This window comes from Alnus glutinosa, chromosome 11 (genome assembly GCF_958979055.1).
Source record: "Alnus glutinosa chromosome 11, dhAlnGlut1.1, whole genome shotgun sequence".
NCBI classification, from domain to species: domain Eukaryota; kingdom Viridiplantae; phylum Streptophyta; class Magnoliopsida; order Fagales; family Betulaceae; genus Alnus; species Alnus glutinosa.
In genome coordinates, this window is record NC_084896.1 from 27,803,339 (window position 1) to 27,830,415 (window position 27,077).

General features: G+C 32.0%; 1 protein-coding gene and 3 long non-coding RNA genes across 4 annotated transcripts; all 4 read left to right on the forward strand.

Annotated features, from left to right (window-relative positions):
- The first annotated feature begins 1,050 nt into the window (after nucleotides 1-1,050).
- Nucleotides 1,051-5,817, forward strand: LOC133882316 (uncharacterized). The gene is made up of 2 exons (XR_009902651.1): nucleotides 1,051-1,548; nucleotides 4,230-5,817. It is a non-coding gene; the product is annotated as an uncharacterized LOC133882316 (long non-coding RNA).
- A 4,181-nt stretch (nucleotides 5,818-9,998) lies between these two features.
- Nucleotides 9,999-12,404, forward strand: LOC133882704 (uncharacterized). Its single transcript, XR_009902710.1, has 2 exons — nucleotides 9,999-10,460; nucleotides 12,182-12,404. It is a non-coding gene; the product is annotated as an uncharacterized LOC133882704 (long non-coding RNA).
- Nucleotides 12,405-17,317: 4,913 nt separating this feature from the next.
- On the forward strand, nucleotides 17,318-19,790 carry LOC133881506 (uncharacterized). Its single transcript, XR_009902536.1, has 2 exons — nucleotides 17,318-17,813; nucleotides 19,568-19,790. It is a non-coding gene; the product is annotated as an uncharacterized LOC133881506 (long non-coding RNA).
- Nucleotides 19,791-23,366: 3,576 nt separating this feature from the next.
- Nucleotides 23,367-25,594, forward strand: LOC133881504 (uncharacterized). Its single transcript, XM_062320441.1, has 2 exons — nucleotides 23,367-23,826; nucleotides 25,368-25,594. The coding sequence occupies exons 1-2, from the start codon at nucleotides 23,454-23,456 to the stop codon at nucleotides 25,424-25,426; spliced, it is 432 nt and encodes a 143-aa protein (XP_062176425.1). The 5' UTR covers nucleotides 23,367-23,453; the 3' UTR covers nucleotides 25,427-25,594.
- Nucleotides 25,595-27,077: the final 1,483 nt, after the last annotated feature.

Consider the following 27,077-nt stretch of genomic DNA (forward strand, 5'->3'; position numbering starts at 1 on the left):
TTTTTTTAAAAAAAAAATCTTCATCAGCCCAGCCCATGCATAATAATAGAGGACTTAATTAAGACCCTAAAAATCGTGCATAATTAGTGTTTGTATTCAACTTAATTTCATCCAAGCAAAAATTTCAAGAGATCGAGTAAGCGAAAATATGGGTGGAAGACGTGTGTTGCTGATCACAGTGATGATCTTTATTCTACTTGTGGTGCTAGTGCTACTTGTTGTGCAGGCTGATGACCCTCTCTCTCATGGACGGATTTAGGGGAGGGGAGGTACAGGCCATGCTCTCTCCTCAATTCTAAAAATGAAAAAAGTAATTAGGTAAAAAAAAAATTATAAGGTAACAAATAAAAATTTACCCTATTGGCATGCACCTACCAACAAATTTTTTTAAGCCTGATCCTTGTCTATAAGAACTTATAGCTCTGTCCCTGCTTTGTGCATCTCATACTAAAAATGCTTTGCAAATGTCCCTCATATCATAATGCCTATCGTTGTGTTGTTAATCGTGTCAGATTCACAAACAAAGCTGTTGGTTTTGGTTTTGTTTCTTTTATTTTTAATTTTTTGTCTTTTTTTGGACATAAATGAAATCATTTTAGACATTTAGAAATAATTATTCTAGTGGGTGTATATGTTCCATGAAGCCTAGCAAGAGCTGATCAGTAAATTATTAGCAGTCTTACGAGTACACACAATAGCAGTCACTAAATTATTTAATGATAACTCTTGCAAAAAACCATTGAGTCATGCCAATTAAAAGTAACAAATTATTAATAATTTAATATATATGTGACAACTTGCAAAAACCAATGATCCAAGCTTGCTAAGAGACAGAATTTTTTTAAAAAAATTACTTAAAAGCTATCAATTTTTTCCCAAAGTAATTTTTAAACCTAGCTAACTAATATTTATTTATTTTTTTAATTTTAATAAAAACTCTTCGTTTTGAGTAAACTTTGTGTTTTAGGGACAAGAACCTTTGTCAGTATAAAAGGGTACTGCTTAGACTAAGATATATAGATATATAAAAATCTTTATGATCAACCCATGCATAATAGAGGACTCAAGACCTTATAAATTGTGCATTAATGTCAAGTAGTATTCAACTTTCATCCAAGTTATCCAACCAAAAATCTGAAGAGGGTATAAGTGAAAATATGGGTGGAACTTCATGTGTGAGAAAAAGTGTGTTGCTGATCATGATGATTCTGAATATTGTAGAACTTGTAGTGCAGGCTGATGATCCTCCCGCTCCCGCTCCCTCTCTCCCTCCGCCCTCTTACGTTTTAACTGTGCCTCACTTTCCCTCTCCCTACTCTCAACAAGATCATTTCCCTGAATGGTACGACTGTTATCATAAGTGGCTCGTGCGTTGCGATAAAATCAAAAAACCCAAGGAGTTACGAAAAATAAGATTGGGATGGGGTATGTACAGAGGTTGTTTGCATCTCATAAAAAAAATTTGCAAAGTTCCCTCAGATCTAGATCATATTGCCTATCGTTGAGCTGTTAATCGTTTTAGATTCCCAAGCAAAGCTACTGGTTTTGGTATGAAATCCTTATATATTCCCTCTCTCTCTCTCTAGCTCTCTCTTGCATTCATTTCATTTCATGGTATATGCAAGTACATGGCGGTCCATGCATAAATATACATAAGGCTCAACTCGTACAAGCTCGTAGAACTTCTTTTTTATTATTTTTATAGTATTATTTTAATTTTGTAATTCGAACATCCATCTTAAGTAAAGAGGAATTACCTTCCCAATTAATATAATAAATATAGCTTGAATTAGTATTATTATGAGTCTTGATGCAAATATATGTATATTTGAGCGTACATGAGTGTGTTTGTGTAAATGTGTATGTGTGTGCGCGCATAATGAATTTATATGCATATAAACTCGAGATTAGATTATATTTAAGATTCAAATTAATTTATTTAATTAACTTAAATGATAAATTCTTAATAATAATTAGTAAGGATCTACAAAAAAAAAATAAACAATCATGATATTTACTTTGTATAATGAATGAATAAGTTAACTGAGTAGTTTGTGAACAAACTCGAGTTCGTTTAAAATAAATGAGCGAAGCTTCAACCAATTAATAATTGTAAATTAAAAAAAATTTTGAAAGAAAAAAAATATGTCTAAAGCTCTAATATGTTGAAAAGTTAATCAATCATCTCTAATTAAGGCCCCTAATTAATAATTTTACAATAAAGATTTTTTTTTTTAAAAAAAAAAAAAAACTATAATATGATAACAAGTTAATAAATCATCTCTAATTAAGGCCTTCAATTATGGTAAAAATAAAATAAAATTAATTCTACACTATTGAGGCCTTAAAAAATCTCTAGATATGAAAATTGAAATTTATTGATTCCAGACATGTAATCATTCATTTTCTTGTGATATGTACAATTCACATTTATAAAGAATGAACTTTCCATGAAAAGTTAATAATTAAGGCATCCAAAGTCATAAAATTTTCTATGTATAGAAATTCTTTGAAGAGCTATTTCTCTAACTCTTATCAAACTCTAACAACTTTTTAAAATAATCAAAACCATTAGATATGTAGGACCCACATGTAGGAAAATAGATCCAATGGTTAGTTTGAAGAAAAAAAAAGTTGGATGAGAGTTAGAACAGAGTTGGAGAAGTAGCGGTCTCATTCTTGGAATGTCTACTTATTTACGTTTCCATTTTTATATAAAAGAAAGTCCAACGTGCATAACTTTCTCCACAGTGTCTTTGTCGATTTCAATTAAATTATCAGTAGAACATAGAAAGTCTTTGCCTATAATGTGATCAAAAGTCAATTTGACTTGAATGTTTAGTCGGTGGAATATGGAAAGTCTCAAAATACATAAATTCGATTGTTTGCATTGTGCAAAATAGATAGAATTGAACGCAGATCATTCTTCAATTAATGTCCAACATTTTTTTTCGCCTCATATACCAGTACAGATCATTCTTTTTAACTTCCTATTTTCTCTTTATTTTTTCCTTCAATTCTTATTCTTGCATGTTCTTAAATCAAGTAATAAGTCATTCTATATCTAATAAATAATAAAAAGTGAGAAGAATGATTTTTAAATAAAAATATAATATTAATCTTAAAATTTATATAATTAAAATTTAAATATATATAAAAAAATATCACTTAAACTTGTCACCTTAGGCCTCAAAATATATCGAACCAGCCCTTATATGCCCATAATGCAGATGTAAGGCCTCATGTTTTTGAGATATTGCAAGCACATTTTCATGCATGGCTAGCTACAATTGTTAACATAATCTTATAACAATCAGTCATGATAATATTGTAGAAACAAGGAAAGCAAAAGATTATGTGGAAACAAGCTTCAACGTCAATTGCAACAAGAATTACTAGCTACATTAAGTGTTTATAAAGTGTCCATAAAAAAATGAGATGACATTTAAAATCACTATTGTGCATGTGATTGATCAAATGATGATTTTGATCAAATGGTGATTTCAAAAGCCACCTCATTTTTTGATGGACACTTGATGTACTATTAGAATTACTCTTACTAGCTACCTTACTCTCAAAAATATTACTTTTATGTATTGAAAAATTAAATGCTTTTATGGAAAAATTAAAGAGCTATTAGCTAATGTCACGTCAGTATAACGTGATTATGATGTGAAAAATAATAATGAAACACCTTCAATTTTTGTCACGTTACAAAATGTTTTTTCATGGAATTCTTAAATGAGGATTTGCAATTGTCAATTGACAAATTAAAACCTAACATGTGGATAAAAGGGTAAATCATTCTCTCCCATTTGTTATCGTTAATTTCTCTCTATCATGGCGATACGTAAGCAAGTTAGTCCATGACAGTAATTAATTAACAAGTGAATTAATTCCTCCCTAAGGTCATATATGTGATGTCTTTCTGTTGAAAATAGACCCAATCAATTCATGTCTCTCTCCCCAATGTCAAAGCATTCAACACTGAGGTAATTAAACACCTCTAAATTCTTGGTTAGAGGTTTAATTTGCTGGAAATTGACAATTGAAGATAATGTTAATGCATGGATTTTGGGTTTTTTAGTTATAAGAGTATGGTACTAGGTTTTCTCGTTTTGTGTGTTGTTGATGGACTGCCCAGAATTAATTTCTCTCAAAATAGAGTTTTTTTTTTTATTGTGCTGGGTTCATAAGGATGATAAAGCTACCTTCTGGACACTCCGCAGATGCCTAAAGGATCCTTGCCTGTATGGTATCTTGGAGTTCTTTTATTTACTAAAATACTCTCTGCACTGGACTGTGAGACTTTAGTGACTAAAGGTGGCTGGGAGAATTGATTCTTGGTTGGTCAAGCATCTCTCTTTTGTTGGGAGGTTGAAACTTGTTTCCTATAATCTTTTCAGCATTCAGATTTACTGGTCCAAGTTGTTTATTCTACCTAAGAAGGTAATCTGGCTGCTTGAACAAAAGTTCATCCGGTTTCTATGGTATGGTAACGACTCCAAAGCTAAGGCTAAGGTGTCGTGGGATAAAGTTTGCTGTCCTAAGGAGGAAGGAGGGCTTGGGCTTAAAGGGTTGGAAGTTTGGAACCGTGCTGCAATGCTCCATCATCTCTGGAGTTTATTTGCTCAGGCCGGGTCCCTTTGGGTTGAGACTAATTGGCTTAGAGGTAGAAGTTTTTGGCAGATTCCAATTCCTAAGAGCTGTCCTTGGAGTTGGAAAAAAACTTCTTAACCTCTGGGAAGTTGCCAAGGAGTTCTTGAGCTTCAAAGTGGGAACGGGCCATAACATTTCTCTTTGGTTTGATGCATAGCACCCGACTGGAAGGCTACTCGACATATACGGTTTTCGGGCTATCTATAACTCTGACATTGGACTGAATGCCCATGTCTCTTTTGTTCTACATAATGCCTCCCGGAACTGCCCCCTGCTAGATCGGATGATTTGGTTACTATTCAAGCAAGGCTTCTAGGTACTAAAGTTGGAGAAGTGGATGTGGCTATGTGGAAGTCCAAGAGTGGTGTCTACTCTTATGGAGAAACTTTGCATTTCCTTTTAGAGCTAAGTTCCCTTGTGGTCCCTTTGTGGAAGGTAGTGTGGCACTCACTGGCTATTCCTTGCCACGCTTTTATACTGTGGCTGGTGTTTAGGCAGGCCCTTGCAACCAAGGAGAGAATGTGTGGCGCGGCTAGGGCTTTATGGGACATACTTTATGTCGCTTCTGTTTTCATGTACAGGAATCGATCGACCATCTTTTTTTCTATTGTAGTTTCAGCCGTAGAATATGGAGAAACCTGATGGAGGCTTGCTTAATTCCTAGTCCTAGTGTTAGCTAGGATGACATTGTGATTTGGTCTTGCAATCTTAAGGGTAAAGGGTTGCAAACCACTCTTTGCAAGCTTAGTTTGGCTGCAGCTATATACCAAATTTGGAGTTTGAGAAATGAGCTTTGATTTGGCAAATTCCCCTTGTCGGAGGAAGCCTTGGTTGCTCGAATCAAATGGGATATTAGGACTATGGTGATGACTCGAAAATTCAAGAGATCTCCTCTTGACATTCAGCTTTCGGCATTTTTGGTTGTTGTAAACTTGTAATAGTTTGGGTTTAGCTAGTTCTAGTTTTTTGTTTGTTTGTTTGTTGTACGGTGCTTTGGGGTCTAGTTTCTGGAGTGATGTAATTGTTTATGTTTGGTTGTAAAAGTTTTGATTCATCCAAGAAAAAAAAAAAAAAAAAGAATTGCCTTTTTAATTAAGCAAAAATTATAAGGCAAGATGGTTGAGGTTGAATACAAGATTACAAAAAAATTTATGGGCAGAGGCAGTTAGTTATGAGTGCTTTAATTTGTCACAACTGATCACCATCTTTATTTTGATTTCAAGGTTTCAAAAGAAATATGGTAAGATAAACAAGTTGATTTTTCAATTTCGAAAATATGCAGAAAATTTGTCTCAAAATTTGTGTTTGAAAAGGTTTAGGTTTCCTTTAACGAATTGAAAGGGTTTAAGTTTCTTCAAAACTTAACAAATTATCTCATTACATCTTTGTGTAATCATTCACATAACAGTATGCTTGTAATGTGGCAGCCTTTATTACGGCGATCGTTTCAATTGTCAGGTCGGCTATTTCCCCCAACAAGTTAGTTTAAGAGAATTGTGCATACCACATGCCTTCAGAAGCCAATAATTTTTTGCTCAGCAGTAAATATAATTTTGAAGTATACCTTTTTTTTTTCTGATTCAATATGAGATCTACAAGTTTGAAAAATAGAAAATAATTATCCACATGAAATCAAGATGAAAAAATTTAGATAAATAAATCAAACTTTTAAAACCACGACTTTGTACTTTAATTTTATGTTTGAATTATTATAATTTTTTAATGTAAGGGCTAAACTGTATTTTTATCAAAAAAAAGAAAAGAAAAAAAGAAGAGTATGTAGTTCAACAAACTTTACTCTTTTTATTAGCGAAGTATAAAGTGCATGCAATTGGTGATTATAAAATAATGGGTAAATATAAATTATTTACTAAATAATCGGGTCATTTAAATTTATTCTTTAGGTTTCTATATCCAACTTTTTAACTCCTTAAATTTTTCAAAATTTTCATTTCATCAATTCTGTTCAAAATCCTTTTTTTTTTTTTTTTTTTCTTGAGTGGAATCGAGCACATCTTATAAATAGACAAATAAAGTACAACGCTCAACATCAATAATATCAACAATTCAATGGAGGAATTTCCTAAAAAAAAAAAACTCACAAAAAATAAAGCTTCATTTGCAAGTCAGTGAGCCGCACCATTTAGATTACACCTAACATGGTGAACCTTTCAATTCTGCAAATTGTTTATTACCCCTGTATCTCCTTAACAAGATGGTCATAGATGCTCTAATTACTCACCTTTTTCCAGCACTTGCACTATTTGGAGAACTTCACCTTCCAAAACTGCCATTGCTTCTGCAACATTAAGTACAATGATATGATTCTTAGGCTCGACTAAGGTTGCCAGTACCTGACCATTACCATTTCTGATTATAACACTGATACCCATCTTCTTCTCAATTTTATCCACAACTGCATCCCAATTGATCTTGACAAGCTCATCCATAGCGGCTTTTCAACATAACTCTCTTTTCTCCACTACTATTCCTGGAAATTTCAGGGAATTCACATATTTGAAAGCCGTTAATGAATTATAAGCATTGCTTACCATTGTATTGTGCGGGCTATTTGGTTTCTCAAGGACCACTACATTTTGTGGAAGTCATAGGTTTCATGTCATAACCCCTACTAGCTCCATATCATCATTGTTCAGAGATCGTTGAAGCTTTTCAATAATAAAAGCAAAATTTTTTCATTTACAATACTAACACAACACAATCCCATTAAGGCCATATCAGCATTTTTGTCACGCCAATTAAAAAATGTTAGTATTCTAATTTATTAGAACATTGAATAAAAAATTAGAAAGAAAAAAAATACAAAACAAAACAAAACAAACAAAAGAACATACCAAAAAGGGTGGCATCCACCCAGCAAAGGAACACCCTCAACTAAAGAGTGGCTCTCGTGCCGCAACACCTCACAAGAAGTCAAATAAGAAATATAATTATTATAAGGGTTAAATACCTATTTGTCCTCTGTACTTTACGACTTTTATTTATTGTCCCCTCAGTTTCACTTTTATCTGTTTGATTTCCCGTCCAAAACTAACGTCCAGCCACGTCATCCTACAGGTGTTGCGCATGCACGTCGACACCTGTAGGATGACGTGGCTGGACGTTAGTTTTGGACGGAAAATCAAACGGAGGTACCATTTCCGTCTTTTCATATACCACCGGTACCAAATTTGATAAAAAATGAAACTGATGGAGCAATAAATAAATGTCGTAAAGCACAGGGGTGTACATGCTATTTAACCCTTATTATAACCTATTATGTAGAAGTTATAAGTACATGCTTAAAAAAATTGCAACTACACAAATCGAATAGGAAGCATGCTAATATTTATTATATGATAATTCTTGCAAAACCCAATGGCTTGAATCAACAGATATGATTAATTTTAACCAAAATGTTGCTTAAAAGTAGGCTTGGCAATTCGGGTTGGTTGGGTCAACCTGTTTAGCTAATCTAGTTATAAACGGGTTGGCATGTCATAAACAGGTTAACGGATCATAAACGTGTTATAAGTGTGTCATAAACAAGTTGGCGGGTCAAAATGGGTATAGCCTAAACTCAAACCATATAACTTCGTGTCGAATTTGCGGATCGTGTCAAAATTGCCAAGCCTACTTAAAAGCCATCGAATTAAAGTCACCCATTCGTAACCAGCTCTTGGTTCAAACGAAAACTTTCTTTAATAAGGGTATTAATTAAAAAATAAAAAATAAATAAAAATAAAAACACTTTGAAAGATCAATAAAACAATGTATAAACTAAGATATCTCTATTTTGAAATTAATGCAATGATCACATGTTCATGAATCTTCAAATATCTTTGGTAGATTAATATTAATGCTTATTTTATTTTTTTATTCATTTTACTTATAAGGTAGGAATGAGGGAAAAGAACCTTTGTGGGTATAAAACGGCATTTAGATCGACTAAACTAACTTTATTTTTTCAAAAAAAAAAAAATCTTCATCAGCCCAGCCCATGCATAATAATAGAGGACTTAATTAATTAAGACCTTATAAATCGTGCATAATTAGTGTTTGAATTCAACTTTCATCAAAGCAAAAATTTCAAGAGATCGAGTAAGTGAAAATATGGGTGGAAGACGTGTGTTGCTTATCATAATGATGATCTTTATTCTACTTGTGGTGCTAGTGCTGCTTGTTGTGCATGCCTACGAGGCTATGACCCTCTCCCTCATGCATGGACGGATTTAGAGGTGGGGCTGGTATAGGCCATGCCCTTTCCTTAATTTCACAAAAAAAAAAAAAAATTAGTCTATTAGCACCTACCAACAACTTTTTTTGACATTGACTCCTGCCCATAAGATCATACCCCCGATTGGCACAACTGATGTCTTAAGTTGATTGAGCTTTACGATAAAATCACAAGTCTCAAGGTGTTAATATATAAAACTACTTTGCAAATTTCCCTCATATCATAATGCCTATCATTATGTTGTTAATTGTGTCAAATTCCCAAGTAAAACTGTTGGTTTTGGTATGAAATTCTTATATATACCCCTCTCTCTCTCTCTCTCTCTCTCTCTTTTTCTCTCTCATTTCATTTCATGGTATATGCAAGTATACGTTTATCGATGCAAAAATATGCATATGACTCGACTCATATAAACTCTTATAACTTTATTTTTATTATTTTTAATAGCACTATTTTAATTTTGTAATTACAACATCTTAAGTAAAAATAAATTATCTTCCTAATATAATAGATATAGCTTGAATTAGTGTTATTATGAGTCTTGATGCAAATATATGTATATTTGTGCATACATGAGTGTGTTTGTGTAAATGTGTATGTGTGTTGTGTGCATATATAATTGGATCTCTACCCCATCCCGGCCCGTTCTTCTTTTCTTTTACTTTTTTTTTCTTTTTCTTTTTATTTTTAATTTTGTCCTTTTTAGACTTAAAAAATAATTATTCTAGTGGGTGCATATGCTCCATGAAGCCTAGCAAGAGCTTATCCGTAGATTATTAGTAGTCTTACGAGTACACACCAATAGCAATCACTAAATTAATTAATGATAACTCTTGCAAAAAAACCATTGAGTCATGCCAAGTAAAAGTAACAAATTATTAATATGTGACAACTTGCAAAAACCAATGATCCAAGCTAGCTAAGAGACACGTTTTTTTAAAAAAAAAGTTTACTCAAAAGCTATCAATTTTTTCCAAAAGTAATTTTTAAAACTAGCTAACTAATATTTATTTATTTATTATTTTTTTAAAAAAAAAACTCTTCGTTTTGAGTAAATCTTTATGATCAATCCATGCATAACAGAGGACTTAAGACCTTATAAATTGTGCATTAATGTTAATTAGTGTTCAACTTTCATCCAAGTTATCCAACCAAAAATCTGAAGAGGGTATAAGTGAAAATATGGGTGGAACTTGTGTGAGAAGAAGTTTGTTGCTAATGATGATTCTGAATATTGTAGTACTTGTAGTGCAAGCTGATGATCCTCCCGCTTCCTCTCTCCTTCCGCCCTCTTCCGTTTTAACTGTACCTCACTTTCCCTCTCCGTACTCTCAACAAGATCATACCCATGATTGGAAAGACTGTTTTTTTAAGTGGCTCGGGCATTGCATTAAAAACACAAGTCCCCCCAAGGTGTTAAGAAAAAAAAGATGGGGATGGGGTATGTACAGAGGTTGTGCGCATCTCATAAAAAAATTCTGCAAAGTTCCCTCAGATCTAGACCATATTGCCTATCGTTGTGCTGTTAATCGTTTCAGATTCCCAAGCAAAGCTGTTGGTTTTGGTATGAAATCCTTATATATACCCACTCTCTCTCTCTCTCTCTCTCTCTCTCTCTCTCTCATTCATTTCATTTCATGGTATATGCAAGTACACGGCGGTCCATGCATAGATATACATACGGCTCGACTCATATAAGCTCGCATAATTTCATTTTTATTATTTTTTATAATATTATTTTAATTTTGTAATTAGAACGTCTTAAATAAAGAGAAATTATATTCCTAATATAATAAATGTAGCTTGAATTTGTGTTATTATGAGTCTTGATGCAAATATATGTATATTTGTGCATATATGAGTGTGTTTGTGTAAATGTGTATGCGCGCATAATGAATTTATATGCATATAAACTCGAGATTAGATTATATTTAATATTCAAATTAATTTATTTAATTAATTTAAATGATAAAATCTTAATTATAATTAGTAAGGATCTACAAAAAAATAAACAGTCATGATATTTACTTTATATAAGGAATGAATAAATTAACTGAGCATCTTGTGAACAAGCTCAATTCGTTTAAAATAAATGAGCCAAGCTTTAACCAATTAATAATTGTAAATTAAAAAATATATATTTTTAAAGCTCTAATATGGTGAAAAGTTAATCGGTCATCTTTAATTAAGGCCCCTAATTAATAAGTGTACAATGAAGATTTTTTTTTTTTTGAAAAAAATAAGAAACTATAATATGATAAAAAGTTAATAAATCATCTCTAATTAAGTCTCTCAATTATTGAAAAGAAAAAAAATTAATTCTACATTTTTGAGGCCTTAAAAAACCTCTAGATATGAGAATGAAAATTTATTGATTTTAGACATGTAAAATTCACATTTATAAAGAATGAACTTTCCATGAAAGTTAATAACATCCAAAATCATAAAATTTTCTACGCATATAAATTCTTGGAAGAGCTATTTCTCCAACTCCTATCAAACTCCAACAACTTTTTTAAATAATTAAAAACATTGGATATGTAAGACCCACATGTAGAAAAACAGATCCAATTGTTGGTTTGAAAAAAAGTTGAATGAGAGTTAGACCAGAGTTGGAGAAGTAGCAGGTCTCATTCTTGGAATGTCTACTTGTTTATATACTTTTCCATTTTCACATTCATGAAAGTCCAACGTGCATAACTTTCTCCAGTGTCTTTGTCAATTTCAATTAAATTGTCAGTAAAACATAGAAAGTGTTTGCTTCCAATGTGATCAAACGTCAATTTGAATTGAATGTTTAGTACGTAGAATATGGAAAGTCTCAAAATACATAAATTCCGATTGTTTGCATTGTACAAAATAGGTAGAATTAAACGCAGATCACTCTTCAATGTCCAACATTTTTTTTCGCCTCATATACCAATACAAATCAATATTCTTTATAACTTCCCAATTTTCTCTGTATTTTTTCCTTCAATTCTTATTCTCGCATGTTTGTAAATCAAATAATAAGTCATTCTATATCTAATAAGTAATAAAAAACGAGAAGAATGATTTTTAAATAAAAATATAATATTAATCATAAAATGAATATTATCTTATTAATATTTAAATAAAAATGAATCAGGGCTTGTCGCCTTTAGCCTCAAAATATATCGAATCAGCCCTGATATGTCCATAATGTGGACGAGGGTCCTCATGTTTTTTGAGATATTGCAAGCACATTTTCATGCATGGCTATCTACAATTGTTTACATAATCTTACAATCACTCATAATATTGCAGAAACAGGGAAAGCAAAAGATTACGTGGAAACAAGCTTCAACAATTGCAACAGGAATTACTAGCTACCTTTTTCTCAAAGTTATTTACTTTTATGTAATGTAAAAATAAATGCTTATATGGAAAAATTAAAGGGCTATTAGCCTATGTCACGCGAGTGTAATGTGATTATGATGTGAAAAATAACATTTCTGCTTTGATAATGAAAGACCTTCAATTTTTGTCACGTGACAAAATGTTTTTCCATGGAATTCTTAAATGAGGATTTACAATTGTCAATCAACTAATTAAAACCTAACACGTGGATAAAAGGGTAAATCATTTTCTCCCATTTGTTATTGTTAATTTCTCTCTAACATGGCCATACGTAAGCAAGTTAGTCAATGACAGTAATTAACACGTGAATTAAAATTCCTCCCTAAGTTCATGTGATGTCTTTCTGTTGAAAAAAGACCCAATCAACTCATGTCTCTCTCCCCAACGTCAAAGTATTCAACACTGAGGTAATTAAACACCTCTAAATTCTTGCTTAGAGGTTTAATTTGCTGGAAATTGACAATTGAAGATAATGTTAATGCATGGATTTTTGGTGATGTTATTTTGATGGACTGCTCAGAATTTCTCTCAAAACAGAACTGCCGTTTTAACAGAGCAAAAATTATAAGGCAAGATGGTTGAGGTTGAATGCAAGATTGCCAAAGAATTTATGGGCAGAGGCAGTTAGTTATGCATGCTTTAATTTGTCACCAACAAATTTTCATCTGTAGTAATTGATTTCAAGGTTTCAAAAGAAGTATGGTCAGATAAACCGGTTGATTTTTCAATTTTGAAAATATTTGATTATTTTGCATACTTTCACGTGCAAAGTGGAGAGCGGATGAAATTATATCCAAAATTAAGAAAATGTATACTTTTTGGTATGGAAACTAGTGTTAAGGAGATTACTATAGGCTATGTCATCTAGTTTCAAAGAACAAAATTGATAGCAATTAGCATAAATATGACGTTTGATGAGGCCTATATGCTAAGAAAATGAGAAGATGATGGAGCATCAACTGATAGCTATAAAGGGAAACAAGTTATGGAGGTGGATTTTGTTCACCAAAGTTCACCCATGAATAAAAGCAATGACAAACAATTTTCAAGAGACTTACAGTGTAATGCCCATGAAATTAAAAAAGAATAAGCATATTTTGGTTATTATAAAAGTATAATTAAAAAGCAAGTTTCCCCAAGGCCAGGATCATGCCAGGCCCAATGGCCAAGACCAAGCCTAGGCTCGAGACCAACTTCAGGAGCCAGGGAATGGCCCAATCTGTTTATTTACTACTTTTATATTGTGGACTTTTTTTCTGTTAATTTAGCAAAAGTTGTCGTAGAACACTCATTCACCCCTCTAGGTATGTTAGTTGGGTTTAAACCGTTTTGCAATTGTTATTAGAGCCTCAGTCACTCCACAAGAATTAGTATCTTGAGTGATATTCTTGGCCAAACATTGTAGATGGAAAGGTCCCAATTGCTTTTTTTGGCCATTTGAAGTTATATGTGATGCTGACTTCAGTGTTCGTTTAGAAGAAAGGATTAGTATTTTTTTTTTTTTTTAGATGGATAGTAATTTGGATAGCAATTTGGATACCTGCTTTGGGTTCTGATTAAATGTGATATTGCTGACATATCACATAAAGTACTGAAACTCTTATTTTCTTATAGATTTTCTTTATAGCTTCTCGCCTCTTACGAGGTTTTATTCATCGCTTTTATCTATCGTCTTCGGCGATCTATATGAATGAACTATTCTCTTCCTCATAAAATAGCAGCCTCATTTTTTCCACAACTATCGTGCTGCCTTCTCTGATATGTTGCACCGCTCATCTTCGTCTTTTACCCACCAACGCGCCTCGATCACAACCGTCTTCTTTGGCTCCTCCACTCCCTGTCGCCACCCTCCGCTTCTCTGGCTGGCCTTCACGCGCCCATGCATTTGCTTATTGTTGTTATTTTTATTATTATCCTAGAGAGTAAGAATATCCGGTAGAACTAGCTATCTTACATTTTATGTCACGCTTCTTGCTTTGTATCCTAAATATCTCAGTTTGCTTGCTCGATTGTCTTTAACCAAATTTTCCTCTACTGTGGGTTTCAGAATTTTGGTTCTGAAACTGACACAATTTGTCTGTGGTGTTTTTGATGGTCATGGGGTCACATATATGCATGGTTGTAAAGAGAGTGAGAGATTTGAAAGAAAACAAAATAAAATGCAAAAATAAATAAATAGCAAAATAAAAAAAAAAATGTGATAAAAATTTTACGTGGTTCAGTCTATGACTTATATCCACGTGATAAAGTCTTAAGAACTACATTTTTGTCTTAGTCCTTGATAAATTTACAATACACAAAGTTCCCATATATAGAGATGTGATAGATAATACAAAATGGTATGAGATATCAAATCAAAACATAATTTAATATACATATTAAATTATGGGGTAATAAAAAAAATTCTTTAAAAGCCGTTAATGAATTATAAGCATTGCTTACCATTGTATTATGCGGGCTATTTGGTTTCCCACGAGCCACTGCATTTCGTCGAAGTCATAGGTTTCGTATCATAACCCCTACTAGCTTCATATCATCATTGTCCAGAGATCGTTGAAGCTCTTCAATAATAAAAGCAAAATCTTCATTTACAATACCAACACGACACTATCCCATTAAGGCCATATCAGCATTTTTGTCACGCCAATTAAAAAATGTTAGTATTCTACTTTATTAGAACATAAAATATATATAAAAAAAATACAAAATAAAACAAACAAAAGAACATACCAAAAAGGGTGGCGCCACCCAGCAAAGGAACACCCTCAACTAAAGGGTGGCTCTAGCGCGGCAACTCCCCATAACAAGTCAAATAAGAAATATAATTATAATAACCAATTATGTAGAAGTTATAAGTATATGCATAAAAAAATTGCAACTGCACAAATCGAATAGGAAGCATGCTAATATTTATTATATGATAATTCTTGCAAAACCCAATGGCTCGAATCAATAGATATGATTAATTTTAACCAAAATGTTGCTTAAAAGCCATCAAATTAAAGTCACCCATTCGTAAGTACAGCTCTTGGTTCAAACGAAAACTTTCTTTTTGTGGGCATTAAAAAAAAAAAAAAAAAAAAAAAAACCTTCAAATATCTTTGGTAGATTAATATTAAGGCTTATTTTATTTGTTTATTCATTTTCCTTATAAGGTAGGAATGAGGGAAAAGAACCCTTGTGGGTAGAAAACGGCATTTAGATCGACTAAACTATCTTTATTTTTCAAAACAATCTTCATCAGCCCAGCCCAAGCATAATAATAGAGGACTTAATTAAGGAGAAATGATCCCTACACTCATTTCTCACAACAGTCCCACAACAAGCTGACGTGGCTGGTAATATTTTATAATTTTTTTACAAAAAGAAATGAAAACAAAACAAAAAAATAATAAAATATTACCAGCCACATCAACTTGTTGTGAAGCTGTTGTGAGAAATGAGTGTAGGGATCATTTCTCTTAATTAAGACCCTAAAAATCGTGCATAATTAGTGTTTGTATTCAACTTTCATCCAAGCAAAAATTTCAAGAGATCGAGTAAGTGAAAATATGGGTGAAAGACGTGTGTACGTTGCTGATCATAATGATGATCTTTATTCTACTTGTGGTGCATGCTAGTGCTACTTGTTGTGCAGGCCGCGCGATGACCCTCTCCGTCGTGGACTGATTTAGGGGAGGGGCAGTACAGGCCATGCTCTTTCCTTTATTCTAAAAAAGAAAAAAATAAAAATAGGTAAAAAAAATATATAAGGTAAAAAATAAAAATTTACCCTATTGGCACCTACTAACAATTTTTTTTTTTTACGCCCATAAGAGCTTTTGGCTCCATCCCTGCTATCTCTCCCTCTTTCGTTTTGCCTCAACAAGATCATATCCCTGATTGGCACGACTGATGTCTTAAGTTGATCGGGCTTTATAATAAAATCACAAGTCTCATGGTGTTAATAAAACTAGGATGGGGATGGGGTATGTACAAAGGTTGTGTGCATCTCATACTAAAACTACTTTGCAAATTTTCCTCATATCATAATGCCTATCGTTATGTTGTTAATCGTGTTAGATTCTCAAGCAAAGCTGTTAGTTTTGGTATGAAATTCTGTTATATTCCTCTCTCTCTCTCTCATTTTATTTCATGGTATATGCAAGTATATGTTGATTGATGCATAGATATACATAAGACTCGACTTGTATAAGCTCATATAAGTACTTTATTTTTATTATTTTTAATAGTATTATTTTAAGTTTGTAATTAAAGCATATTAAGTAAAGAGAAATTATCTTCCTAATATAATAGATATAACTTGAATTAGTGTTATTATGAGTCTTGATGCACAAATATATGTATATTTGTGCATACATGAGTGTGTTTGTGTAAATGCAATTGGATCTCCACCCATCCCAACCCCTTCTTCTTTTGTTTTTTTTCTTCTTTTTTCCTTTTTCTTTTTTTTTTTTTTTTAAAAAAAAAAATTGTCTTTTTTTGGACATAAATGAAATCATTTTAGACATTAAGAAATAATTATTCTAATGGGTGTATATGTTCAATGAAGCCTAGCAAGAGCTGATCGGTAGATTATTAGCAATTAATCGATCTTACGAGTACACACCAATAGCAGTCACTAAATTATTTAATGATAACTCTTGCAAAAAACCATTGAGTCATGCCAATTAAAAGTAACAAATTATTAATATGTGACAACTTGAAAAAACCAATTATCCAAGCTAGCTAAGAGACAATTTTTTTTAAAAAAAAGTTACTTAAAAGCTATCAATTTTTTCCAAAAATAATTTTTAAAACTAGCTAACTAATATTATTTTTTAATTTTTTTTTTTTTAAAAAAAAAACTCTTCATTTTGAGTAAACTTTGTGTTTTAGGAAAAAGAACTTTTGTGAGTATAAAAGGCTACTGCTTAGACTAAGATATATATATATATATATATATATATATATATATATATATATATATATATATATATATATATATATATATATATATATATATATATATATATATCTTTATTTTAAAAATCTTTATGATCAACCCATGCATAATAGAGGACTTAAGACCCTATAAATTGTGCATTAATGTTAATTAGTATTCAACTTTCATCCAAGTTATCCAACCAAAAATCTGAAGAGGGTATAAGTGAAAATATGGGTGGAACTTGTGTGAGAAGAAGTGTGTTGCTGATGATGACTATGAATATTGTAGTACTTGTAGTGCAGGCTGATGATCCTCCTGCTCCCTCTCTCCTTCCGTTCTCTTCCGTTTTAACTGTGCCTCACTTTCCCTCTCCCTACTCCCAACAAGATCATACCCATGATTGGATCGATTGTTTTTTTAAGTGGCTCGGGCATTGCATTGTAATCACAAGTCCCCCCAAGGTGTTAAGAAAAATAACATTGGGGTGGGGTATGTACAGAGGTTGTGTGCATCTCATAAAAAAACTCTGCAAAGTTCCCTTAGGTCTAGATCATATTGCCTATCGTTGTGCTGTTAATCGTCTCAGATTCCCAAGCAAAGCTGTTGGTTTTGGTATGAAATTCTTATATATACCCTCTCTCTCATTCATTTCATTTCATCGTATATGCTAGTACACGGCAGTCCGTGCATAGATATACATAAGGCTCGACTTATATAAGCTCGTATAACTTCATTTTATTATTTTTTATAATATTATTTTAATTTTGTAATTAGAACATCTTAAATAGAGAGAAATAATCTTCATAATATAATAAATATAGCTTGAATTAGTGTTATTACGAGTCTTGATGGAAATATATGTATATTTGTGCATATATGAGTGTGTTGTGTAAATGTGTATGTGTGTGCGCACGCGCATAATGAATTTATATGCATATAAACTCGAGATTAGATTATATTCAAGATTCAAATTTATTTATTTAATTAAATTAAAGGATAAAATCTTAATAATAATTAATTAACTAATAATTAGTAATGATCAACGAAAAAAATAAACAATCATGATATTTACATTATATAAGGAATGAATAAGTTAATTGAGCAGCTTGTAAACTAGTTCAGTTCGTTTAAAATAAATGAGCCAAGCTTTAACCAATTAATAATTTTACATTATATATATATATATATATATATATATATATATATATTCTTAAACCTCAAATATGGTGAAAAGTTAATCAATCATCTCTAATTTAGGCCCCTAATTAATAAGTGTACAATAAAGATTTTTTTTTTTTTGAAAAAAAAAAAAGAAACTATAATATGATAAAAAGTTAATAAATCATCTCTAATTAAGGCTCTCAATTATGGTAAAAAAAAAATAAAATTAATTCTACACCATTGAGGCCTTAAAATATCTCTAGATATGAAAATGAAAATTTATTGATTCTAGACATGTAAAATTCACATTTATAAAGAATGAACTTTCCATGAAAGTTAATAACATCCAAAATCATAAAATTTTCTACGTATATAAATTCTTGGAAGAGCTATTTCTCCAACTCCAACAACTTTTTTAAATAATTAAAAAATTAGATATGTAAGACGCACATGTAAAAAAATAGATCCAATTGTTAATTTGAAAAAAAGTTGGATGAGAGTTAGACTGGAGTTGGAGAAGTAGCATGTCTCATTCTTGGAATGTTTACTTGTTTACTTTTCCATTTTCACATTCATGAAAGTCCAACGTGCAGAACTTTCTCCGGTATCTTTGTCGATTTCAATTAAATTGTTAGTAAAACATAGAAAATCCTTGCTTCCAATGTGATCAAATGTCAATTTGAATTGAATGTTTAGCACGTAGAATATGAAAAGTCTCAAAATACATAAATTCCGATTGTTTGCATTGTGCAAAACAGATAGAATTGAACGCAGATCACTCTCCAATACAAATCAAATCATTCTTTATAACTTCCCGGCCAATTTTTTCGCCTCATATACCAATACAAATCATTCTTTATAACTTCCCGGCCAATTTTCTTTTTATTTTTTCCTTCAATTCTTATTTTCGCATGTTCTTAAATCAAGTAATAAATCATTCTATATTTAATAAGTAATAAAAAGCAAAAAGAATGATTTTTAAATAAAAACATAAATTTAATCTTAAAATGAATATTATCTAATTAATATTTAAAAAATGAATCACTTAGACTTGTCGTTTTTTGCCTCAAAATATATCAAACCGGCCTTGATATGCCGATAATGTGGACAAGGGTCCTCATGTTTTTTAGATATTGCAAGCACATTTTCATGCATGGCTAGCTACAATTGTTAAGATAATCTTACAATCACTCATAATATTGCAGAAACAGGGAAAACAAAAGATTACGTGGAAACGAGCTTCAACAATTGCAACAAGAATTACTAGCTACCTTTTTCTCAAAGTTATTTACTTTTATGTAGTGAAAAAATCAATGCTTATATGGAAAAATTAAAGGGCTATTAGCCTATGTCACGTGAGTATAATGTGATTATGATGTGAAAAATAACATTTCTGCTTTGTTAATGAAAGACCTTCAATTTTTATCACGTGACAAAATGTTTTTCCAAGGGATTCTTAAATGAGGATTTGCAATTGTCAATCGAGTCAATCGACTAATTAAAACCTAACACGTGGATAAAAGGGTAAATCATTTTCTCCCATTTGTTATTGTTAATTTCTCTCTAACATGGCAATACGAAAGCAAGTTTTTTTTTCTTTTTCTTTTTTTTTTTTAATACGTAAGCAAGTTAGTCAATGACACTAATTAACACGTCAACTAAAATTCCTCCCATAAAGAACAATTTAGTCATACACTAATAAGAGTATGGTACTAGGTTTTCTCGTTTTGTGTGTTGTTACTTTGATGGGCTGCCCAGAATTTATCTCAAAACAGAACTGCCTTTTCAATTCAGCAAAAATTATAAGGCAAGATGGTTGAGGTTGAATGCAGGATTGCCAAAAAAATTTGGGCAGAGGCAGTTACTTATGCATGCTTTAATTTGTCACCAACAAATCTCTATATGTAGTTATTGATTTCAAGGTTTCAAAAGAAGTATGATCAGATAAACCGGTTGATTTTTCAATTTTGAAAATATTTGGTTATCTTGAATACTTTCACGTGCAAAGTGGAGAGTGGTTGAAATTATATCCAAAGTTAAGAAAATGTATATTTTTTGGTATGGAAACTAGTGTTAAGGAGTAAGGACTATAGGCTATGTCATCCACTTTCAAAGAACAAAATTGATAGCTATTAGCATAAATATGACGTTTGATGAGGCCTATATGCTAAGAAAATGAGAAGATCATGAAGCATCAATTGATAGCCATAAAGGGAAGCAAGTTATGGACGTGGATTTTGTTCACCAAATTAAAGTTCACCCATGAATAAGAGCAATGACGAACAATTTTCAAGAGACTCCCATGCCAGTATAACGCCCATGAAATTAAAAAAGAATAAGCATATTTTGGTTATTATAAAAGTATAATTAAAAAGCAAGTTTCCCGAAGGCCAGGACCATGCCAGGCCCAATGGCCATGCCGAGACCACGCCTAGGCTCGAGACCAACATCAGGAGCCAGGGAATGGCCAGATCTGTTTATTTACTACTTTTATATTGTGGGCTTTTTTTTCTGTTAATTTAGTAAAAGTTGTCGTCGAACACTTATTCACCCCTCTAGGTATGTTAGTTGGGTTTAAACCGTTTTGCAATTGGTATTAGAGCCTTAGTCACTCCACAAGAATTAGTTTCTTGAGTGATATTCTTGACCAAACATTGTAGATGGAAAGGTCCCAATCTTTGAACGTACTACCCTTTTTTTTATAATTTTTTTTTTTTTTTATCTACGGGTAAATTTTTAATTCCTTTAGGACCAAGTAAAATAAATGGAAATAATTTATATGGAGTGATCATTTCGTTACGGAGGTAAACCACATGGATTTAGGAGTTCATTTTGAAACCATATAAATTTATTTGTTATAAAGTCAAACAACAATGACTAATTTAGCAATTTTTCCTAAAAAACGAAGAAGATGGAAGTGAATGTTGATCTTCACCTCTACAATGACGAGAGTGATCTGCAGAGGTGTACCGTCACAAGGCCACAAAAGAGGGGGAAAGGGGGGAGCAGCTGTAAATCCACCCTCATAGACCACCCCCTTATGTGGGGTGGATCTGCACCGTACCTCTTATCGATCGCATATTTCCACCCCGCAAATAAGGGAGTGTGACTATTGAGATCCAATCCCTATCAAGGGTAATGGAGGTGGAGATCCACCCTTGTAAACGTACGGAGCAATAAATGGTGGATCTCAACCCCCCCAACCGGGAAATAGTAGGGGGCCAAGCAAAGAGGGCAATTGTGGGTGGATCTCCACCCCATCTCGCCCCTTCTTCTTCTTCTTCTTCTTCTTCTTCTTCTTCTTCTTCTTCTTCTTCTTCTTCTTCTTTTTTCTTTTCTTTTATTTTTAATTTTTTGTCTTTTTTGAACATAAATGAAATCATTTTAGACATTAAGAAATAATTATTCTAGTGGGTGTATATGTTCCATGAAGCCTAGCAAGAGCGATTAGCAAATTATTAGCAGTCTTACGAGTACACACCAATAGCAGTCACTAAATCATTTTAGACATTAATGATAATTGCTAGAATATATTTTTCATATTAGGTTTATGTATTTTCTTATAATAATATTTTCCATTTAGGTTTGATTTCTTTATAGGGTTTATTCCCATTATGTTAGAATATTTATATTCTCTAAATAAGGTTTATTGATATTTACCTTATTTAAGTCTAAGGTTTCTTGTTCACTACATATCTCTCTATAAATAGAGAGTTATGTAAATGATGTTGAATATAGTAAATAGGCAAGATGTAGTACATACATCTCTCTCCGCTTCCGCTTCCAATATCTTTTTTCTTTTTCTCTCACATAATTTTATTTTCTATTTTATATTTATTTCTACATGGTATTAGAGCCAAATTCCTAGGCCTTTAACAAATATCATAGCCTATTTTGTTGTGATATGTGGCTCAATTCATTGGCAAATATTGGCACAATGTGGTTTGGCCCTTTCATAAGATTTTTTATGGCTAGTTTTTTGTTCTCCGACCATCATTGCCAGTTGCGGTTTGGCCCCTCACCGGATTCTTTTAACGGATAGTCTCCATTTTTCGACCATCACTTTCATCATTTCTCATTGTTCATTGGCGAATCTTGGCATAATGTGGTGTGGCCCTTCACTGGATTTTTAACGGCTAGTTTCCGTTCTCCAATCTCATTGTTAGTTGCAACTTGGCCTTTTACAAAATTCTTTTAACGGATAGTATCTGTTCTCAGACCGTCACTTTTAGCCTTTCTCGCTGGCACCGCCTTGATCCAACCATCAACTTCGACTGCTTTTAATTCCTTCTCATTTTCAAACTTAAGCTTACACCTTGAGTTTGAGGGGAGATGTTAGAATATATTTTTCATATTACGTTGGTATATTTTCTTATAATAATATTTTTCATTCAGGTTGGATTTCCTTGTAGCGTTTATTCCCATTATGTTAGAATATTAATATTCTCTAAATTAGGTTTATCGATATTTATCTTATTTAAGTATAAGGTTTTTTGCTCACTACTCATTATTTTTTTATAAACAGAGAGTTATATAATAATGTTAATATAGTGAATAGGCAAGATATAACACATACGTCTTTCTCCGCTTTCGCTTCTGTTCTCTTTTTCTTTATCTTTCACATAATATTATTTTCTATTTTCTATTTATTTCTACAATAACTCTTGCAAAAAAACCATTAAGTGATGCCAATTAAAAGTAACAAATTATTTATATATGACAACTTGGAAAAACCAATGATCCAAGCTAGCTAAGAGACACATTTTTTTTTTTTTAAAAAAAAAAAAGTTACTTAAAAGCTATCAATTTTTTCCAAAAGTAATTTTTAAAACTAGCTAACATTTTTTTTTCTTTTTTTTTTTGTTATAAAATAAATAAAAAAACTCTTCGCTTTTAGTAAACTTTGTGTTTTAAGGAAAAAAACCCTTTGTGAGCATAAAACGGTACTGCACATATATATATATATTAAAAATCTTCATGATCAACCCATCCATAATAGAGGACTTAAGACCCTATAAATTGTGCATTAATGTTAGTATTCAACTTTCATCTCACCAAAACATTCAAGAGATCGAGTAATTAAGTGAAAATATGGGTGGAACTTTATGTGTGAGAAGAAGTGTGTTGCTGATGATGATTCTGAATATTGTAGTACTTGTAGTGCAGGCTGATGATCCTCCCACTCTCTCTCTCCCTCCCTCTTCCATTTTAACTGTGCCTGATCACTTTCCCTCTCCCTCTCAACAAGATCATACCCCTGATTGGCATGACCGTTCTCTTAAGTTGATCAGGCTTTGCGATAAAATCACAAGTCCCAAGGTGTTAACAAAACTAGGATGGGGATGGGGTATGTTCAAAGGTTGCGTGCTTCTCCTACATAAACTACTTTGCAAATTTCCCTCAGATATTTCCTATGATTGTGTTGTTAATCCTGTCAGATTCCCAAGCAAAGCTGTTGCTTTTGGTATGAAATTCTTATATATAACTCTCTCTCTCTCTCTCTCTCTTCATGGTATATGCAAATATTGTGTATGCATAGATATACGGATGTATGACTCTCTCCCTAATTTCATGGTATAAGCAAGTATAAAACATTATTTAAACTAAGATATTTTAGGTTTTCATGCATAGAGAAGCGTCTGTTTAAGTTTGCGATTTCAAAATAATGATTTTAAAAAGTGATATTTGAAAAATGTGATTTTTAAAAACGCAGTTAAACGTTTGATAAAATCGTAATTTAACCTTTAAAATTATGAGTTTTTAAAAATGTACATATTTTTCTGGAATTTCAAAACAGAGATTTTTAACGTGTGAGCTGAGATTCCCAAGCAACGGTTTTGGTTTTTGTATGAAATTTCTGTACTCTCTCTCTTTTCATGGTATATGCAAGTTAATTGTGTTGTTAATCCTAGAAACGTGTGAGCTGAGATTCCCAAGCAACGGTTTTGGTTTTTGTATGAAATTTCTATACTCTCTCTCTCTCTCTCTCTCTCTCTCTCTCTCTCTCTCTCTCTCTCTCTCTCTCTCTCTCTCTCTCTCTCTCTCTCTCTCTCTCTCTCCCTCTTTTCATGGTATATGCAAGTTAATTGTGTTGTTAATCCTAGAAGGTTCTCAAGCATCGGTGCTGGTTTTGGTATGAAATTCCTATATATATATATATATATTATACGTAGACACACACACACATATATATATGGCTACATAAATATGTATTAATTTCATGGTATAATTAAGCATGTACATTTTCATGCATAGATAAATATGTGCGTGCATGCATGCCTGAGATACGTGCAAAAAATAAGAAGACAACAAAATTGAATTAATCACACACGACACCAAGATTTAAGTGGTTCCTTCAATATAAGGTACGTTCACTAGCGGAGACAATCACGAAAAAATTTACTATGAAGATAGATAGAGTACAAAATAGTATAGAGAAAATCATTCAGAACTCAAAGTCTCAATATATCCAAATCTCACTATCACACACTAGAGATTATTTTCCAAAAGGGAATATGACGGACAAAAATACAATTTTTTTTTTGTTGGAAACCAATGGTGGCCGGTCTCTTCATTTCTCTCTCACTATAACACCCATTCCTTTTTTCTTTTTCTTTTTTCTTTTTTTTTTCCTCTTATTTTTGGATGTGCGGCTGCTATATATGTGCAGCTTAATTGTCTCTCTGAAACACGAAGGCTATGTGCCTTTATATAGTGTGAGTAAGTCGGTCAACATGAGTCAACTACGAGGGTGAAAAGGAGTCCAATCCCAATACCCATAAGGAAGAGGAAAAACCAATGAGCCCCAGTGCTGCCCCACACATGTTAATGGTTGGAAAGTCATACTACTCTTTAACAGCCTGATGCCTGTAGAGTACATGGGCTAGGGTACTTTTCATGTTTCTAGTATATATATAATTATATATATACATACTGCAAGCACATTTTCATGTATGCATGGCTACAATTGTTAACATAATCTTACAATCACTCGTAATATTGCAGAAACAGGGAAAGCAAAAGATTACGTGGAATCAAACTTCAACAATTGCAATAAGAATTAATTATTAGCTTAATGCTTAATGTTACTTATTAGATTATTACCTCTTTCTAGTTGTATGACAACTTTTCTATTCTCAATAGTATTTACTTTAATGAATATATTAAAAATAAACGTTACTATGTACGTAATAAGCGAATAAAATATTTTAGAAATTAGCCATTTCGTAGAAGTTCATGTGATGTTTCTATGTTGAAAAAGAGTAATGTTATATACCATATTGGAGAAATGCTACACACATTCCATTTCCATACTCCCAAATGTACACTCTCTTACATGGCACTAAAAATTACAATAAGATTTTAAATTAATATAATTATCATTAAATTTTAGATACAATGATGACTTTTAATATCACGTCAAAGAGTATATCCTCAAGAGGAAGAGTGTATGTAGCATTTATACATTTGCGGTTGCTAAAACTGCTTAACAGCTATTGACAATTGATTAAACTGATACAAAACGAATTCCCAGTCTTTGGAATCTCAATTCATTCACTTTAATTAATTTATGTTTTTTCAAGAACTCTAGACACATCGTCAATAAGTAAAATAATATACTTGTGTAGGAAGCTTTTCAAGTGGTCTAGAATTGGGTTCAATACCCCTTCCTGATAGCCCCGAGAAATCAAAATCCCTTGGCCCATCCAGGACAATCAGTCTTCATTATGATAGTAAATAATCAAATTCTATTGCATAAGAAACATCACTAATACAACACTTAACTATCAAGAAGGAAGAAAAGATAAACACATAGGAAAATAAAGATAACAGTGAAAATAATAAAATAGAAAAAATAAATAATTAATTATGTGGTTCAGTCTGTGATCTATATCCACAAGATAAAGTCCTAATACTACATTATACTCTTATTACTTGATATTTTCTTAATGATACATTAGACTCCTATTTATAGGAAAGCTTGGGTAGATAAGTATAATAATCAATCAATATGATTTGATTACCATCAAATCTGATTACAAACAAATCAATTAATAGTAATCAATCAATGTGATTTGATTGATTTGATTATCATCAAATAATTATAATAAGTCTCTGAAATTAAATCCCCTAATATATATATGGAGAATATATTCTCTAACATTCCCCCGTAAATTTAAGATGGAAGAATTTGAAATCTTGAGTTTAAATTTTCTTCTTTCTTTGAAGATGGCGAGCAACGACAAAGAATGAAAACTTGCTGGAGTTAGGCCTTTAACAACAATAGGCTAAGAATCTTCAAAATATGGCTAACGGTTGGCCAATAAAAGAGAGCTAATTATGGGCTAAATGAGCCTAGGTAGCGAAGTTTTAAATAATACCTTAAAGGCCAAACACATAATGGATCATCTATGGGCCAAGAAAAGAAGTGCAAATTGTGGGCAAAATGGGTCTGGGTAGCAAGATATAAGGTAATACCTCAATTCTCAAAGGCCAAACACATAATGGGTCATCTATAGGCCAAAAAAAAATAAAACGAGCTAGTGAGCTGAAATAGACATGAGTTTTAAGTACTACCTCAAATGCCAAAAGGTGGGCAAATTTGGCCTCTTTTAATTTTTTTTCTTTTTTTTTTGCGTTTTCTTTTTCTTCGTCCTCTTCTTCCTTTCTTCTTCTTCTTCCTTTTTTCTTTTCTTTTCTTTCTTTCTTTCTTTT

Bases quoted from the DNA above. Each gene is read 5' to 3' on its own strand.
- LOC133881504 (XM_062320441.1), top strand. From the start codon at position 23,454: ATGGGTGGAACTTTATGTGTGAGAAGAAGTGTGTTGCTGATGATGATT. The intron at 23,827-25,367 runs GTATGAAATTCT...GTAATATTGCAG, and splicing joins AAGCAAAGCTGTTGCTTTTG to AAACAGGGAAAGCAAAAGAT.